The 16,771-nt window shown below is 45.8% G+C and overlaps 1 protein-coding gene across 9 annotated transcripts in view; it reads left to right on the top strand.

Moving 5' to 3' along the window:
- The window catches only part of MPDZ (multiple PDZ domain crumbs cell polarity complex component), a 257,104-nt gene that overhangs the window by 188,729 nt on the left and 51,604 nt on the right, over positions 1–16,771 (top strand). For all 9 annotated transcript variants that reach the window (XM_077475101.1, XM_077475104.1, XM_077475106.1 and 6 more), the window contains 2 exons: positions 11,861–12,041; positions 15,876–16,021. In XM_077475101.1, coding sequence (XP_077331227.1) covers positions 11,861–12,041; positions 15,876–16,021 — 327 coding nt within the window. The remainder of the gene's footprint in view (positions 1–11,860; positions 12,042–15,875; positions 16,022–16,771) is intronic.

Genomic DNA, 16,771 nt, shown 5'->3' with positions numbered 1-16,771 from the left:
GTGGGAATACTGTTCTCCACTTCTCATCACAGTACAGCGAGAAGCTGCCTGTGATTCCAATACAAACAACCAGTTTAAAAAGGTGCACTAAAGTAAACACCTGACTGGCCATTTGTGCAAATTATCTGCCTCACTGCTTTTCCACCACCAGAGTAATTATGTCTTCTCCTTTTTCTTTTCACTAATCGGCCATCCTAGTAAAATATAGAGCAGAATGAAAAAAAAATGTGTGTGTGTGTGTGTATATATATATATAAAATCCCCATGCCTGCTATGACCTCTAATAGTTGTGGAGCTTTAGCCTAGGTGCGGGAATGTCAGCTGAACTCGCATGATTTCATTCCCGCATGCCAGTCCTGTTTTCAGGGACAATTTCAGAGACATCTGTGCACAGATGTCAGTGGAAATCACATCACGAAATTGCCAAAGGTAGTACAGAAACTACTTTTGGAAATCAATGTGGCGCTACACCGATTAGGATGTCAAATTGAATGCCAACATCGTTTTGTATCCTTTTTTTCATGTAGCAAAATGAATGTGCTGGTTGAATTGCAATTCCAATAATATGTATAAATTGCTCTTAGCTATTTATTGTAATTATTTCAGATAGCTTAATGTGGCAACCTTCTAACCAAACTATTTCAACCAGTGGCTAAACTGAGATGCCTATCTGTTAAGATAATGTTGCTATAAAAGTTCATAAACACTTGCAAACCAAAAGTTTATTACTTACTAACAGCAGAATTATTAACCACTTCAGCACTATAGCAAATTTTTTTTATTTATTGTTTGCTCACATCAGCTTTTTTGGCTGTACTTAAAACCTCCAGAACATTTCTATATTTTTTGAAAGCAAAGGGCCTGTAGAAAGATAGTTGTTGCAATTTTTAAATGTTGCATAATATTTGCACAGTGGTTTACCAAACACATATTTGCAGGAGAAAAAAATATAATAAACTGCATTTTACTGCATCCAAACACAATATAATAACGCCCGTACTGTGAAACTGGCATCAACTTGTGCTTAAATTGGTTCTAAAGGCTAATGCCACGTACAGACGATCAGATTTTCCGACGGGAAATGTTATGTGAGCTTGTTGGCGAGAAGTTTGACCGTGTGTGTATGCTCCATCAGACATTTGTTGTCAGACTTTCCGCCAACAAATGTTGGCTACCATGTTCTCAAATTTTCTGCCAACAAATGTGTGTTGTCTGACTTTCCGATTTGTGTGTACACAAGTCCATCGGACAAAAGTCCAAAGTACAAACACGCATGCTCGGAATCAAAGACGAGACGGAAGTGATCGGTCTTATAAAACTAGCATTCGTAATGGAGATATCATGTACGTCACTACGTTCAGAATTGTTGGCCAACATTTGTGTGACCGTGTGTATGCAAGACAAGTTGGAGCCAACATCCTTCTAACAAATTTCCATGGTTTTGTTGTCGGAAAGTCCGATCATGTGTATGCGGCATAAAGGTTTTTTTAACCTCATGCATTCTATGCTCTGGGAGCACTCAGCAGGGGAAAGGAGCCAGGAGCGCTGGTGGGGGAACTGAGAAGAGGAGAATTGGGGCTGCTCTGTGAAAAACCATTGCACAGAGCAAGTAGGTTTGTTAAAAAAAATAAAACTGAACTTTTACAAACCCTTTAACCCTTCACTCTTTGAACATACTACATTTGGATGTATTAGGCCACAAACCCATACATGGAGGTTGATTTACTAAAACTAGAGAGTGCAAAAATAGGATTTTTATAACTGCTTACCTCTAAAATCCTTTTCTTTTGAGGTACATCACGGGACACAGAGACTCAGTAATTACTGATGGGTTATAGGGTATCCCTAGGTGATTGGAAACTGGCACACCGTAGACAGGAAGTTCAATCCCCCATATAACCCCTCCCCTTACTGGAGGTACCTCAGTTTTGTAGCAAAGCAATATACGTGTATTAGAAGAGGTGAGGGACCGCTGTGTCTCGTGATGTACCTCAAAAGAAAAGGATTTTACAGGTAAGCTGTTATAAAAATCTTATTTTCTTATATTCACCGACTGACACAGCTTCTCTCTTTAGACCATTGGGTTGTTATGCCACCTTCAGGAGAGGACTAGGCATTACATGTTAACATGTGATAATAAAACTAGAACTTTTTAGTTCCGCCCAAGGGGCGGTCCCTTAGGCTCGGCTCACACAGGACGCGGCACGACTTGCAGCGCCGCGACCTGCCGCGACCTCAGCGGCGACTTGCAAAACGACTTCTGTATAGAAGTCAATGCAAGTCGCCCGAAGTCGCCGCCAAAGTAGCACAGGAACCTTTTTTCTAAGTCGGAGCGACTCGAGTCGCTCCTATTAGAACGGTTCCGTAGTACAGAACGGGGGCGACTTGTCAGGCGGCGAAGTCGCCTGGACAAGTCGCCCCTGTGTGAACCGAGCCTTAGGTAACATCCCCTCAGCATGCTACTGGAGCCTCAGTTTTATTTTGCCTAGTGAAGGAGAAGGACCTAGCAACCCTGACGGGCCCATCGACCCATGATTTTTTTCTGCAGAAGCTTTGCTTTTTGCACAAGATGAATGATCCTGTGATCTGCTATCAACAGCTGGCTGGGTGACAGGCTGGATACCCTTATCCTTGTAGTCTCCCCAGCCTGGCCAGCAAGCGTGTGCAGGTCGCAGCTACGTGCTAGGCCAGCCACTATATACCTCAGAGGTGGTCGTGAGCTTTTATGCTCCGGGGCGCACATATGACCGGGCTACTTATGTCTGTGTCACAGTGTGCCAAGGCCAGCAGCCACCCTGTACTGATCAGAGAGTGGGTCTGTGATGGAATGTCTCCCAGCTCTTCAGGGCTGGTAAGTACAGCTCTGCCTGCCTCGGTGGAGCTGGGCATTCCCTGGGAGGTCGATTCAGGGGTCCCTCACCTCCCTCTCTTCTCTCCCTTTCCCTGTCTTCCCTCCCCCTCCCTGTGAGGGATGCTGCTGGGCGGTGTGTGTGTGTCTGTACAGGGGCTCTCCGGGGGGCTCTCATCTGTGGGGGGGCTGCGCTGGCTGGCTGTGTCCTGTGATGTGTTTTTTTTATTTCCCTGGAGGTGCCTGTGAGGCTGTGTCTGTGATTTCTTTGCAGCGCTGATCATTGCCATTTTCAATCACTGTACCTCATGGTTTTTCAGGGTCAGCGGCCATCTTAGGTATGGGCAAGGGACAGCATGCTCTCCTGTTTCTCGGCGGCCATTTTCTTTGTGGTTTTGTCCTTTATACTGGACACCCGGTGGCCATTTTCCCAACGCTTTATGTCCTTATGCTGGACGCTTGGCGCCCATTTTCTTTGAGCCCGAGCACTTTGCAGAGCGGTTTCAGCGCCATAAGCAGCAGCTTTGAATGACTCAGAGCAAATTCCTCTGCACCTAGGAGCTGTCGGAGAAAACGGACACTACTTGCTGGACAGTGCAGAACCTGTCAAGGTGGTGAGTCCTGCGGGAAAGAGCCCCTCAGCCAGCAGCAGTAAGGAGTGTGGGACCATCACTGTCCTAAGTCCCCAACAGGTGGCAGACAGGGTAGGGTCAACATGGCTTCAGAAACTGGTGTTTCTTCCCCCGAAATTCAGGCAATTGCAACTGGTTCGCCTACAGAATGCGCAGTGCCCCTGGACGCTTTGTCGGCGGTCCTCAATTAGTTAGTTGCCAAGATGGAGGTGGTGCGTGGGCGCAAGGTGCTATAAAGCGGCCCCTGCCCGCCCTCCGGGGAGAGCTCTGACACAGATTCGGGCCCTGCTGAGGCTGGTGACCCCTGCTCTGTCGTTTCAGACGACGCTGACCAGGACCCTTCGGACAGTGAGGATGAGTCCCCATCCGGGTCCGTGCACGATAAAGCGCTTGTTGGAGCACTTATCACAGCTGTGTGTGATACCCTGAAAATTCAGGAGCCAGCAGATCCTTCTGCTGATGTAGTGGTCAGGGTCCTGTAAGCTAGCCTGTTCACCTAAGGTGTTCTGTATCTGACTTATTTTGACAATTTCATTTACAAGGAATGAGGCCGACTGCAACGGACCTTTTCGGTCCCTAAATACCCGGTTTACCCGAAAATAAGAGCTAGCGTGATTGTCGGTGATGGCTCCAATATAAGCCCTAGCCCCCAAATAAGCCCTAGTTAAAGTCCTTGTAGGTCTTATTTTCGGGGAAACAGGGTAGGGCTTATTTGGGGGTAGGGCTTATATTTCAGCTATCAACGACAATCACGCTAGGTCTTATTTTCGGGGAAACAGGATATATGGCGGTACGTTACCCCTTTGAGGAAAGCCTTCTCAAGAAGTGGTCGGCTCCTCCGGTCGTGGACCCCCCAGTATCCAGGTTAAACAAAGTATCCACGATTCCGGTAGAGGGGACTCCTGCATTTAAGGATCCCATGGACAGGAAGGCCGAGGCAGTGGCTCGATCCTTGTTTACGGTTGTGGGGTCAACCATGCGACCAGTACTGGCATCCGCACTTGTGTCGCAGACACTGAGTGGGTAAATCTGTTGTACCACTAATTGGGAGAACAACAGGCTTTTCCTGTCTACGTGGAACTAGCAGACCAACTAGTGCAGGCCTGAAGTACGATTGTGACGTGGCCCTGGATACCATCCCTCTGTTATCCAAGGCTTCAGTGTCAGCAGTGGTGCTGAGCCACCTGATTTGGTTAAAATGCTGGTCGGCTGACCAGGCATCCAAGAAAGCCCTGACGGATCTACCCTTCCTTGGGACCAGCTATTTGGAACCTCTTTGGATGACATTATTAAAAATGCCACAGGTACTAAGAGTACACTACTCCCACAGGCCAGGAAGGCTAAGGAGCCATGCCGTAGGCAAGGGCCCTCATTTTCCGCTCACAACCGGCTTTCGTCCGCCCAGAGCTTCGGGCAAACATCCCCAGCCCGACAGGACAGCTTCTGAAGGACAAAAGCGTCCCTGAAACCGCAAGCCTTGCGAGCAAATGTGCTACCGCATGAAGGTTTTCCCCCACCCACAACTTGGGTGGGGGGTCGCCTTCGGGAGTTTGCAGCCCGGTGGACCTCTCGGCTGTCCGACCAATGGATCTGCGATCTGATTTCCTCCGGCTACAAGATGGAGTTCTTCTCTTGGCTGTAAAACAGATTCTTCCCTTCCAGCATACCCGTACTCCTGGCTCGCTGGGAGGCCCTCTTGGGGGCAGTAAAAGAGCTGCTGAATCGTGGGGTGATAGTATCTGTTCCAGAATCGGAACGTTTCCAGGGGTTCTACTCAAACTGTTTGTAGTTCCCAAGAAGGAAGGGGTACGTCCAGTCTTGGACCTAAAAGCCCTCAATTACTTTGTAAAAGTACAGGGAGTTCAGAATGGAATCAGTTCACTCAGTAGTCGCACTCCATCAAGGGGACTCCCTGGCGTCTTTGGACATCCAGGATGCGTGCCTGCACATACCCTTATGCCTTCGGCATCAGAGGTTTCTGCGATTTGCAGTTGGGGAAGCCCACTACCAGTTTGGCTCTTCCCTTTGGTTTGGCATCAGCCCCCCGAGTCTTTACCAAGGTATTGGCTCCTGTTTTGGCGTTGCTGCGACAACGCGGGATCGTGATCGTGGGTTACCTAGATGATCTCCTCCTGAGAGAATCTTCCGCCTCAGAATTAGAGAAGGATGTGGCGATCACCATGCAGACCCTGCAGGAATTTGGGTGGCTGTTGAACCTAAAGAAGTCGGTGATCGTACCGACTCAGCGTTTGGAGTACCTATGCTTGCTGCTGGACTCCATGGAAGCGAGAGTGTTTCTCCCTTCAGATAAGCTGCAGACTCTCAGAGCCGCAGTAAAACTGCTGATGAACCGCAAGTGGTCATAGCTATGCTTCTGCATGCGAGTGGTGGGACTCATGGTGGCCTCCTTCGAGGCAGTATCACATGCCCAGTTCCATACCAGAGTTCTGCAGAAGGAGATTTTGACGAAGTGGGACAAATCTCCGTTGTCCCTGGATAGACAGATTCAGGTGAGCCAGTTAGTCAGGGATTCCTGATCCTGATCGGGAAGTCGTTCCTACCTCTGAAATGGACGGTGATCACAACGGACACCAGCCTATCCGGCTAGGGTGGAGTAATGTGAGTTCATTCCACTCAGGGCCTCTGGTCGACGGAGGAATCCAAGTTGCCGATCAGTCTGCTTGATCTGAGAGCGATCAGGCTATGCCTCTCCACATGGTCCATGAGAGTGCGAGGGCGTCCAATCAGGATCCAGTCAGACAACGCCACGGCTGTGGCATATGTCAATCACCAAAGAGGAACAAGAAGCTTGGCCACCGCACGGGAGGTCGCTCACATACTTCGGTGGGCAGAGCATCATGTAGCGGCCCTGTTGGCCATTTACATCCCGGGAGTGGAGAACTGGCAGGCGCCAGATGCTGGACCCAGGAGAATGGGCGTAGCATCCGGAGGTGTTCAGGCTACTGTGCCTGTGGTGGGGCACACCAGACGTGGATCTTCTGGCCTCCCATCTCAATTGGAAGGTGCCGAGATTCGTGTCCAGGACAAGGGATCCATGGGCAGACGCGCTGGTGGCTCCGTGGGATCAGCTGATCTACGCCTTTCCTCCACTAAAACTGTTACCACGTCTGCTTTGCAGAGTGGAAGCCAAGGGGATCCCAGTAATACTGAATGCCCCAGATTGGCCTCAGCGTCCTTGGTACGCAGACCTAGTGTGCCTGGTGGCAGACGCTTACTGGCGACTGCCGTTGCAAGAGGACCTTCTGTCTCAAGATCCTATTCTCCATCCTGCCTTACCATCGCTGGCTTTAACAGCATGGCTATTGAGAGCCAGGTGTTGAGGAACTGGGGCCTGTTGGACTCGGTGATCCCAACTATGCTATTCTTTTCGAAAGATATATCATCGTACCTGGAAGGCCTACATCTCCGGGTGTGAGGAGAAAGGATGGCGTCCGCGCTCCTTTTCTGTATCCAGGATCCTGCTGTTTCTACAGAAAGGAGTAGACCAGAAATTGGCCTTAAGCACCATTAAAGGACAAATATCAGCTTTGGCTGTCTTTTTTCAGCGACCCCTGGCGTCTCACTCTCTAGTGAGCACTTTTTTTCAAGGGATCCGACATGTAGTTCCTCCAGTGCGTCCACCGTTACCCCCCTGGGGTCTGAATCTGGTGTTAACAGCGCTTCAGAAACCTCCATTTGCATATATCAGAGAGATTCCCCTGTTGACTCTTTCCCAGAAAGTGGTCTTTCTAGTGGCCATCACTCGGCCAGGAGGATTTCAGAACTGGCGGCTTTGTCTTATCGGGTTATCCACAGGATAGGGTGGTGTTGCGTCCGCAACCGTCTTTTCTGCCGAAGGTGTTTTCGGTGTTCCACATCAATGAAGCATTGTGTTACCATCTCTGTGTCATAAGCCGACACATCCTAACGAGGTGGCCCTCCATTCCCTGGATGTGGTTCTGGCTCTGTGGGGTATTTGTCTGTCACGGCTTCCTTCCGGAAGTCAGACTCCTTGTTTGTTTTGGTGGCTGGTCCGAAAAAAGGCATGGCGGTCTCGTCGGCCACCTTTTCCAGGTGGATTAGACCGATTGTTGTACAGGCCTACACCTTGAAGGGGCAGGTGTCCCCCTTTCCGGTCGCGGCCCAAGCTACAAGGACAATCGGAACGTCTTGGGCCTTCCGACATGTCGCTCAAGTGTGTAAAGCGGCAACTTGGTCGTCTGTTCACACTTTTCCAAAATTCTAAAAGGTAGATGTCAGTGCATCGGCTGATGCCTGTTTTGGCCGCAAAGTTTTGCAGGCGGCTGTGTAATGGCAATTACACATACACATTTTTTTTCCTGTTTTTTTGGGTAAAACGCAGTACCTTTAAGTTAATGCACTGTTGCATTTGTGCCGCAGTTTTGGTGCGATTTGAGGGTAGTGCTTCTCTGTTGAGGAGCACCCTGTTTGTTTGTGGTGGTTATTCCACACGCTGTAATTTTTTGGTGAGTAAAGTTTGTACTAGCTCCCACATGCCCACTAACAGGCCAGGTTTTATGTATTACCTCGGGGAGATGCAGACTAGAATACTGCAATCACTGAGCAGCAAACTATCATCTGTGATGTATTTCAGCAATCTTGCAAACCTGGCCTGTTAGTGGGCCCTGAGGACAGGGTTGATGACCACTGACCTAATAGACCACCCCTTAGGTGGAACTAGAAAGTTCTTGTTTTATTATCACATGTTAACATGTAATGCCTAGTCCTCTCCTGAAGGTGGCATAACAACCCAATGGTCTAAAGAGAGCAGCTGTGTCAGTCTGTGAATTACAGAGAAAAGGATTTTACGGTGAGTACAAAAAAAATCCTATTTTCTTTCTCGTACATCACGGGGCACAGAGACTCGGTAATTGCGGACGGGATGTCCCAGAGCAATGCTATCTGAGGGGAGTGAAACCACACAACATAGGGTGTAATCAGACCTGAGGAACCTGTACCGCTGCCTGCAGCACACTACGCCCAAAGGCGATATCCTCATGCCTTCTCACATCCACCTGATAAAATTTGGTGAATGTATGAACTGATGACCAGGTTGCGGCCTTGCAGATTTGAGCCCTGGTGATGCACTGCCCACAAAGCACTAATAGCCCTAGTGGAGTGTGCCTTGATCTGAAAACTCTTTTGCTTCAAACCATAAGCTTGAACAACTACTTGCCAAATCCATTTAGCAATGCTAGCTTTCAAAGCTGCCTGTCCTCTGTTAGGACCATCTGGCAATAAAAAACATCCGTTTTGTGAACCTGAGCAGTCGCTTCCAGATAGGCTTTGACTGCTCTCACTACATCCAAAGAATGTAGTGACTTTTCTTCCGTAGAGCAGGGCCACTAATTCTGATACTCTTCTGGCAGAAGTAACGGCCACCAGAAAAAAATATTCCCTTGTCAACAGAACTAAGGGAATTTGATGTATTGGTTCAAAAGGCTGCTTCTGTAAAGCTGACAACCAAATTCAGATCCCATGGGTTTAGAGGCGCCTTAACTGGAGGATTAAGGCACATTACCCCTTGTATAAAGCTTCGGACCAAAGAATGCAAAGCAAGTGGATGTTGAAACAGAACTGATAAGGCCGAGACTTGGCCCTTGATGGTATTCAAGGCCAGTTTCATCTCTAACCCCTTTTACAGAAATTCTAGGATTCTGCCTATGACATATTTTATTGGGTGCAAACCCCTGGATTCACACCAGGCGACATATATGCTTTCCAGACTCTGTGATAAATCATTCTGGAAGCTGGCTTTCTTGCATTAATCAAGGTAGAGATCACAGGGCCTGAAAGCCCACGATTCTTCAGAATAACCAAACCGTTAAATTTAGCGTTTGTAAGGTAGGATGGAATACTGGTCCCTGGGATAGCAGGTCTGGATGGGATGGTAGGGTCCAAGGAGAGCCTACCGCCATCTTCACTATTTCTGCATACCAAGCTCTTCTGAGCCATGCTGGGGCCAGCAGAAGCACAGTCTTCTTTTCTTGTCTGATCTTGTTCCAGGCCGACAGGATACTGTTTGACAGCAGCCTCGAATGAAACTGAGCATAGGGAACTGCTTCGAATGAAGCCACCATCTTCCCCAACAACTTCATACAAAGACGTTTAGAAGGACCCTTCTTTGCCCTGACTACCTGAATCAGTTCTTTCATAGCACTGATCTTTGCTTGGGGTAGGAATACCCTCTGCTCGGGTACGGGTAACTTAAATGTGGAGTGGACCAATCCAGTAAGAATTTGCACCAACTCATCCTGAGAAGCTGAAGAGGGCCCTTCTCCACTAGATTCCTCAGAAGTGGAATCATCAGTCTCCTCCCGATCCTCTGAGGGGGATTCCTCTCCTTTATCCCAGAGTGAAGACGCGATTAAGGCCACTAATCTTTCCTCTTAACCGTTTATGGTTGAGGGAAAAAACCTCCTGTGTAATATAGACAGGGGCTGAAGTGCCAGAAGCAGTTGCAGCCCCTGACCCCGACGGTACCCCAGCCTCCCTGGGTCCTGCGGGGGGGGGGGGGGTGCTGCAGAGGGACCTCTTTGAGCCCCTATTCTTCGGGGGACTTGTACCTCTTCTACCTATAGTGCAAAGCAACAAAAGGTAGAGGTACCACAAAAAAATGCAATGACTGCTGAACACTGTAGTTAAGCAACTGCCGCTGCTACCAAGACTCAGTCTGGTGCCTAAGTGATTGCTGCCTGGGAATGCCTGTGTCCTCCACACTCACATGTGCCCGTCTGCTCTGTGTCCCTCCATAGGCTGTGTGCACCTAAAAAAGACTGCACTTTAAAGCCTGCCTTGCCTAGCGCTCCGCCCCCCCCCCCCCCCCCCCCTCCTGTGACCACTTACGCCGCTTCCCGCACGAGCTGTAATTCCTGCTGACAAGCATGGAGGGGAGGCTGGGACGGAGGTGAGGGAAGGGCCAGTGGACGTGAAGCTGCTGTAATGGCGGCGGTGGGTGCTGCGGTATGCTACCCCTCTCTGCCAAGGCTTGCCTCTGCCCCCTAATCCGTAGAGGGAGATTCCCAAGAGGAAAAAAAACCCTTACCTTCATCCTTAGTGGAGCATGGCTAGAGGAGCGTAGAGCGTGGACACCAAGCAGACAGAACAGACATGAAATGTATGTGCTCTTGGCAGCCCCCGGTGGTGACTTTATGCATAGCATACATTTACTTTAAAGGAGAAAACCTACTAAAATTATAAAAATTCTTCAGGAGTCTCCCTTACCTTATCCAGCTGTAGAGTTTGAATAACAGACCCAATCTTTACCTCTCACGGTGGGCTCTGTTAGGAAAACACCTTCAGAGACTGGAGCCAACTTGAATATGGGGATCCGCAGTTCTGGGCCTGTAAGGCACACTGCCAGAAATAATATGGCAAAAAAAAAAACACATACTGGGTCCCAGGGTCCAGCACTCTAAAAAGAGAAGCGTTGCAAGTAAAACCTTGTTTCTTCAGACACAAGGCCCGGGTACCATCCAATTCGGCCTGGAAAAGACACTTTGGATGGATTTGCATAGCTGGCCCCAGTAAGGAATATTTCAGTGGAGCTCAGCACAGCACGGCTTTACTTGTGACCAACACTTAAGACACTGGCGAAAAAACGGAGGTACCTCCAGTAAGGGGAGGGGTTATATGGGGGATTGAACTTCCTGTCTAGGGTGTGCCAGTGTCCAATCACCTAGTGATACCCTATAACCCATCAGTAATTACTGAGTCTCTGTGTCCCGTGATGTACGAGAAAGAAATATTTTTTTTTTTGTGAAAGGTTAATTGAACAAGCTGAAGTTAGAAGCTGATTGGCTGCTTTGCACAGCTGCACCAGATTTTGCACTCTCCACACCCATGGAGTCAAACTGCTAAATAGACTTATGTCTGGTACAAAAATTAGATTATCAGACGAATAATCGTCCATTCTTATTTTTGCATGCTAGTCTCATATCGAAAATTCTTGTACGACAGAATAAAAATTTAGAAGTAATGTAATGTGTTGTGTTGTATTCGTATTGTATTTGTATTGTATTTTCGGACAAAAACTGTACTGAAACGAAAATTGTAAAATCTGGTATCGTACAAGAAAACTTTTCGTGCTTGGCCCATCATATAATTTTGCATCAATTGTGACTGGCTTTCGAAAAGCTGTGTACCAACGATCAGATTATCGTACGTTCGCTTGGAAAGTGGTATTTTTCTTACGATTTTCTGTTTGTGTGTACAGGCCTTTACAAATGTTTTAAAATGTGCACATTATTTTTTATACAACTCTGCTTTTAGTTTTTGATCTGCATTACATTAAATATTATCTGTTTAATTTTGTAAATTGTACCTATGTTTCTGAAGGGGGAAATTTTTGTTTCTTAAGGTTGTTAGTCTTTTGAAGAAAGCCAAATCAACTGTGACGCTGACAGTAAGTTCTGATGATGAAGAAGGCCAGCAAAATTACCCTTTGCCCCTGAGTACATTTACATCCAGCACTGTGGAGAAAAAGAATAGCCAGCAAAGTCTTCCACATATCAGCTTGACGGAACCAGAAGCTGTTTGCAGTAAGGGTCTACTTCCATTTGTTTATCACTTCCAGGAGAATTGAACCAAACCATGGTTTAAACCAAGTAGGGAACAGAACCCTAATCCATTGCTACAAAGAAACAACATTTTTTGTGATGGGGATATTTCCTCATTAACTTGTCTTCTTGGCTCTAATTCATACACATGTAGATGAGTTAAAACAAATTAAGACATGTACTGTATGCAGCCACTCTTCCTTCTTAATAGATCATAGCTAAGCAGATTTGAATCAAGAACTGGAAAAAAAAAAAAAATCTGCTCTTTTGTACAGATAGTTCTCCTTGTTCGTCAGTTATTATGTAATGGTCTACAACAGATGAAAATAGACTCTGGACTGCCTCACTCTTCAGAAGAACCACCTTTCTTTATTGAAAGATCAAATCAAAACCCAGTAAACACAGCAGACAAAGAAAAAGCTGACGTTTTGCACTAGCAGTAGTGCTTAATCATAGCAAACAATCACAGCACAGAAAATTGTTTGCTATGGTTAAGCACTACTGCTAGTGCGAAACGTCAGCTTTTTCTTTGTCTGCTGTGTTTGCTGGGTTTTGATTTGATCTTTCAATAAAGAAAGGTGGATCTTCTGAAGAGTGCGGCAAACCAGAGTCTTTTTTCGTCTGTTGCTGTCGGCCAGCACCTGTGGCTTCTGGGCCGAGAGAACAGTTCACATTCTGCATGTGTGCTCCTTGAGAGGTGAGACTTCCTTTTCTATGTAATGGTCTAGAAGGACACAAAATGGCTCTCGTGGATTTCCAGCAGTCTAAAAGCAGGATAACGAGAAACGTCTATAGCAATGCCTCAGAAATTTAAGAGACAACATTTTTAATTGTTCGTAATTTTAAAACTATGATATTAGAAACTTTATTAGATGTTGATTAGAAAGGTGTTTTTTTTAGTACAATTGATTAGGTAATTAAAATTTATGGTGGTTATCAGGTTGTAGAATTTGTATATGTCTTTTGGGTGTACTGTACTAGTGACAAAATTGTGGATATTTCCATCTATAGCTCCTCCCCACTGTACACAAGGCGTCTCCGTCCAGGAGACTGCCTGCACTTTCTCCTCCACCCTGCTCACTCCAGTGCACAGCCCCTTACAACCGGATGTCAGTAAAAGGAGGAGCTTCCGAGCCTACGATCCGGAGCTAATCCGATGCCTTCCCCTATTTAACTTTTATTTTTTTACCTAACACATTCATTTCAGTAGATCACACTGTATAAGCCCTATTTAACAGTTTCATCTCCTGTTCATGTGGGGGTTCCCTACTAACCTCTTGTTATCCACTAGTAACCCCTTCCTTACCCCATCTATGTATACTGTGTGTGTTTGTGTATGTATAGTGAGTACACCCCTCACATTTTTGTAGATATTTTATTATATCTTTTTGTGTGACAACACTGAAGAAATTACACTTTGCTACAATGTGAAAATTTTCCCTCCCAGTGCTATGTGAGTTGTTAATGTTACAAGGTCTCAGGTGTGAATGGGGAGCAGGTGTGTTAAATTTGGTGTTATCGCTCTCACTCTCTCATACTGGTCACTGTAAATTCAACATGGCACCTCATGGCAAAGAACTTTCTGAGGATCTGATAAAAAAGAATTGTTGCTCTACATTAACATGGTCTAGGCCAGGGATATGCAATTAGCAGACCTCCAGCTACAAGTCCCATGAGCCATAGCAAGACTTTGACAGCCACAAGCATGACACCCAGAGGCAGAGGCATGATGGTACTTGTAGTTTTGCAACAGCTGGAGGTCCGCTAATTGCATATCCCTGGTGTAGACTATAAGACGATTGCCAAGGCCCTGAAACTGAGCTGCAGCACGGTGGCCAAGACCATACAGCGGTTTAACAGGACAGGTTCCACTCGGAACAAGCTTGGCCATGGTCGACCAAAGAAGTTGAGAGCACGTGCTCAGTGTCATATCCAGAGGTTGTCTTTGGGAAATAGACAAATGAGTGCTGCCAGCATTGCTGCAGAGGTGGAAGGGGTGGGGGGGTCAGCCTGTCAGTGCTCAGACCATACGCCGCGCACTGCAACAAATTGGTCTGCCTGGCTGTCATCCCAGAAAGAATCCTCTTCTAAAGATGATGCACAAGAAAGCCCGCAAACAGTTTGCTGAAGACAAGCAGACTAAGGACATGGATTACTGGAACCATGTCCTGTGGTCTGATGCGACCAAGATAAACTTACTTGGTTCAGATAGTGTCAAGCATGTATGGCGGCAAACAGGGGAGGAGTACAAAGACAGATGTGTCTTGCCTACAGTCAAGCATGGTGGTGGGAGTGTCATGGCCTGGGGCTGCATGAGTGCTGCCGGCACTGGGGAGCTACAGTTCATTGAGAGAACCCTGAATGCCAACATGTACTGTGACATACTGAAGCAGAGCATTATCCCCTCCCTTTGGAGACTGGGCCGCAGGGCAGTATTCCAACATAATGACCCCAAACACACTTCCAAGACCACCACTGCCTTGCTAAAGAAGCTGAGGGTAAAGGTGATGGACTGGCCAAGCATGCCTCCAAACCTTATCCCGATTGAGCATCTGTGGGGAATCCTCAAACAGAAGGTGGAGGAGCGCAAGGTCTCTAACATCCACCAGCTCTGTGATGTCATCATGGAGGAGTGGAAGAGGATTCCAGTTGCAACCTGTGAATCTCTGGTGAACTCCATGCCCAAGAGGGTTAAGGCAGTGCTGGACATTAATGGTGGCCACACAAAATATTGACACTTTGGGCCCAATTTGGAAATTTTCACCTAGGGGTGTACTCACTTTTGTTGCCAGCAGTTTAGACATTATTGGCTGTGTGTTGAATTATTTTAAGGGGACAGCAAATTTACACTGTTATACAAGCTGTGCACTCACTACTTTGCAGTAAAGTGTAATTTCTTCAGTGTTGTCACATGAAAAGATATAATAAAATATTTACAAAAATGTGAGGGGTGTGTTCACTTTTGTGAGATAATGTGTGTGTGTGTGTGTGTGTATTTAAAAAATGAAATATGTACAAAACTAAAAAAAAAAAAAAAAAAAAAACTTTATTTCTTTTGTAAATAACTTTAAAATGCTTTGTACTAAAATAATACTGTAATTTTAGCATTGCAGTAAACATAACAAGTACCAGAATAAAATGTATAAGTTTTTTTCCCCACAGTGATGCTACTTGTGTTCAAAATATTGCTGTTTTTTTTTTAGAAATTTCACTCTTCTTCCCTTTAATAATACATTTTAAAAAAATCTCAGAAGACATTAGGAACAAAAGAAAGCCCCCCCCCCCCCCCATATTTTTTTTCCTTTTATTTACGGTATATATCAATTCTGTATCCTAAGCAATTACAAATTTATAGTCTCATGAAGAAACACATAGCAGAGATATGAAACTATAGTCTGGGTCATAGGGTTAAACAGGTCTGAGAGCCGAAGTGGATATTTAGCTGTATAACTTTGTAAAAACGTAAGATGGTTGTGGGTCTAAATTTCACAAACAGGAGGCACATTCTGGCGCATTCTTGACCTTCCTAAACCAGTTAAAATTTACATATATTGTAAAGAAAGATCTTGGTCTCATACTTAGATTTGACAACCTATAATGAACAATAAGAATGTTTTACATAGTATATAGCTGGTTGGGAACAATTGCAGTGCTCAGCTTTTTTTAAAAGGTTATAAATGACTTTTATGAAATCTTTTATGTTTTTTTTTCATGTCTTATTTTTTGCACCAGAATGACACACTTTTCTTATCCTAAAGGTTGTAGAACATACAGTATATTTCCTATTCTCACGTTCAATGCTTGGATTTTTTTTAGGTGCCAGTCGATCATCAACTCCTGTGACATTTCCTTCAGACCCAACCACTTGTCCAATTATACCTGGATGTGAAACCACAATTGACATATCTAAAGGGAGAACAGGTCTGGGACTCAGCATCGTAGGAGGTGCAGACACTCTACTGGTAAATATTTTACTTTGAATATTTTATATCTAGCTATAGTACAGTTACAATACAATTCAGTACAGGAAGAATCAGAGGGCCATGCTATAAATTATAAAATTTAGAAAGCTAAATTGTATTATATTAACTTAAGCTGGCCATAGATGGTTCGAATCTTGGCCAGTTCAACAGGGACCGGCTGAGATTTGAACCATGTATGGGCAGGCTGATTGTACCCAAGTTGATTGATTGATCAACTTGGGTACAACCAGCCTGCCAGTTTTTACATGCATGGCTGCTAGCAATAATCACTGTGTTCTCCCAGTGGCTGAGACTTCTCCCGCTCCCTCCCTGCCAATGGGAGAACACAAGGTCTCCACGGGAGGGACTCCTGCATCGTCACTGTCTGTGTTGATGGGGGAATCAAATCTATAATTTTTATCATAGGTGTATTTTAAATGATAGCGAAAGAGTATAAACCAAAAATTCTGAAAAAAAAACCAATACAAATGTTATCAATTGAGTTGCAGTTCAGTGAGTATAATAAGTATTTGATACCCAAGCAAAACATGACTTGGTACTTGGTGGAGAAACCCTTGTTGGCAAGCACAGAGGTAAGACATTTCTTGTACTTGGGTACCAGGTTTACACACATCTCAGAAGAGATTTTGGTCCACTCTTTACAGATCTTTTCTAAATCCTTAAAGTGGATGTAAACCTGTTTTTTGAAATTTGAGCTGGGCACATATATCTGCAGCTATGTGTTACCTC

The sequence above is a fragment of the Lithobates pipiens genome, unplaced genomic scaffold (genome assembly GCF_037356315.1).
Source record: "Lithobates pipiens isolate NorthernLeopardFrog02 unplaced genomic scaffold, aLitPip1_a1.2 Scaffold_13, whole genome shotgun sequence".
NCBI lineage: Eukaryota > Metazoa > Chordata > Amphibia > Anura > Ranidae > Lithobates > Lithobates pipiens.
The sequence above is the reverse complement of the archived record's forward strand: the minus strand, read 5'-3'. Positions and strand labels throughout refer to the sequence as shown.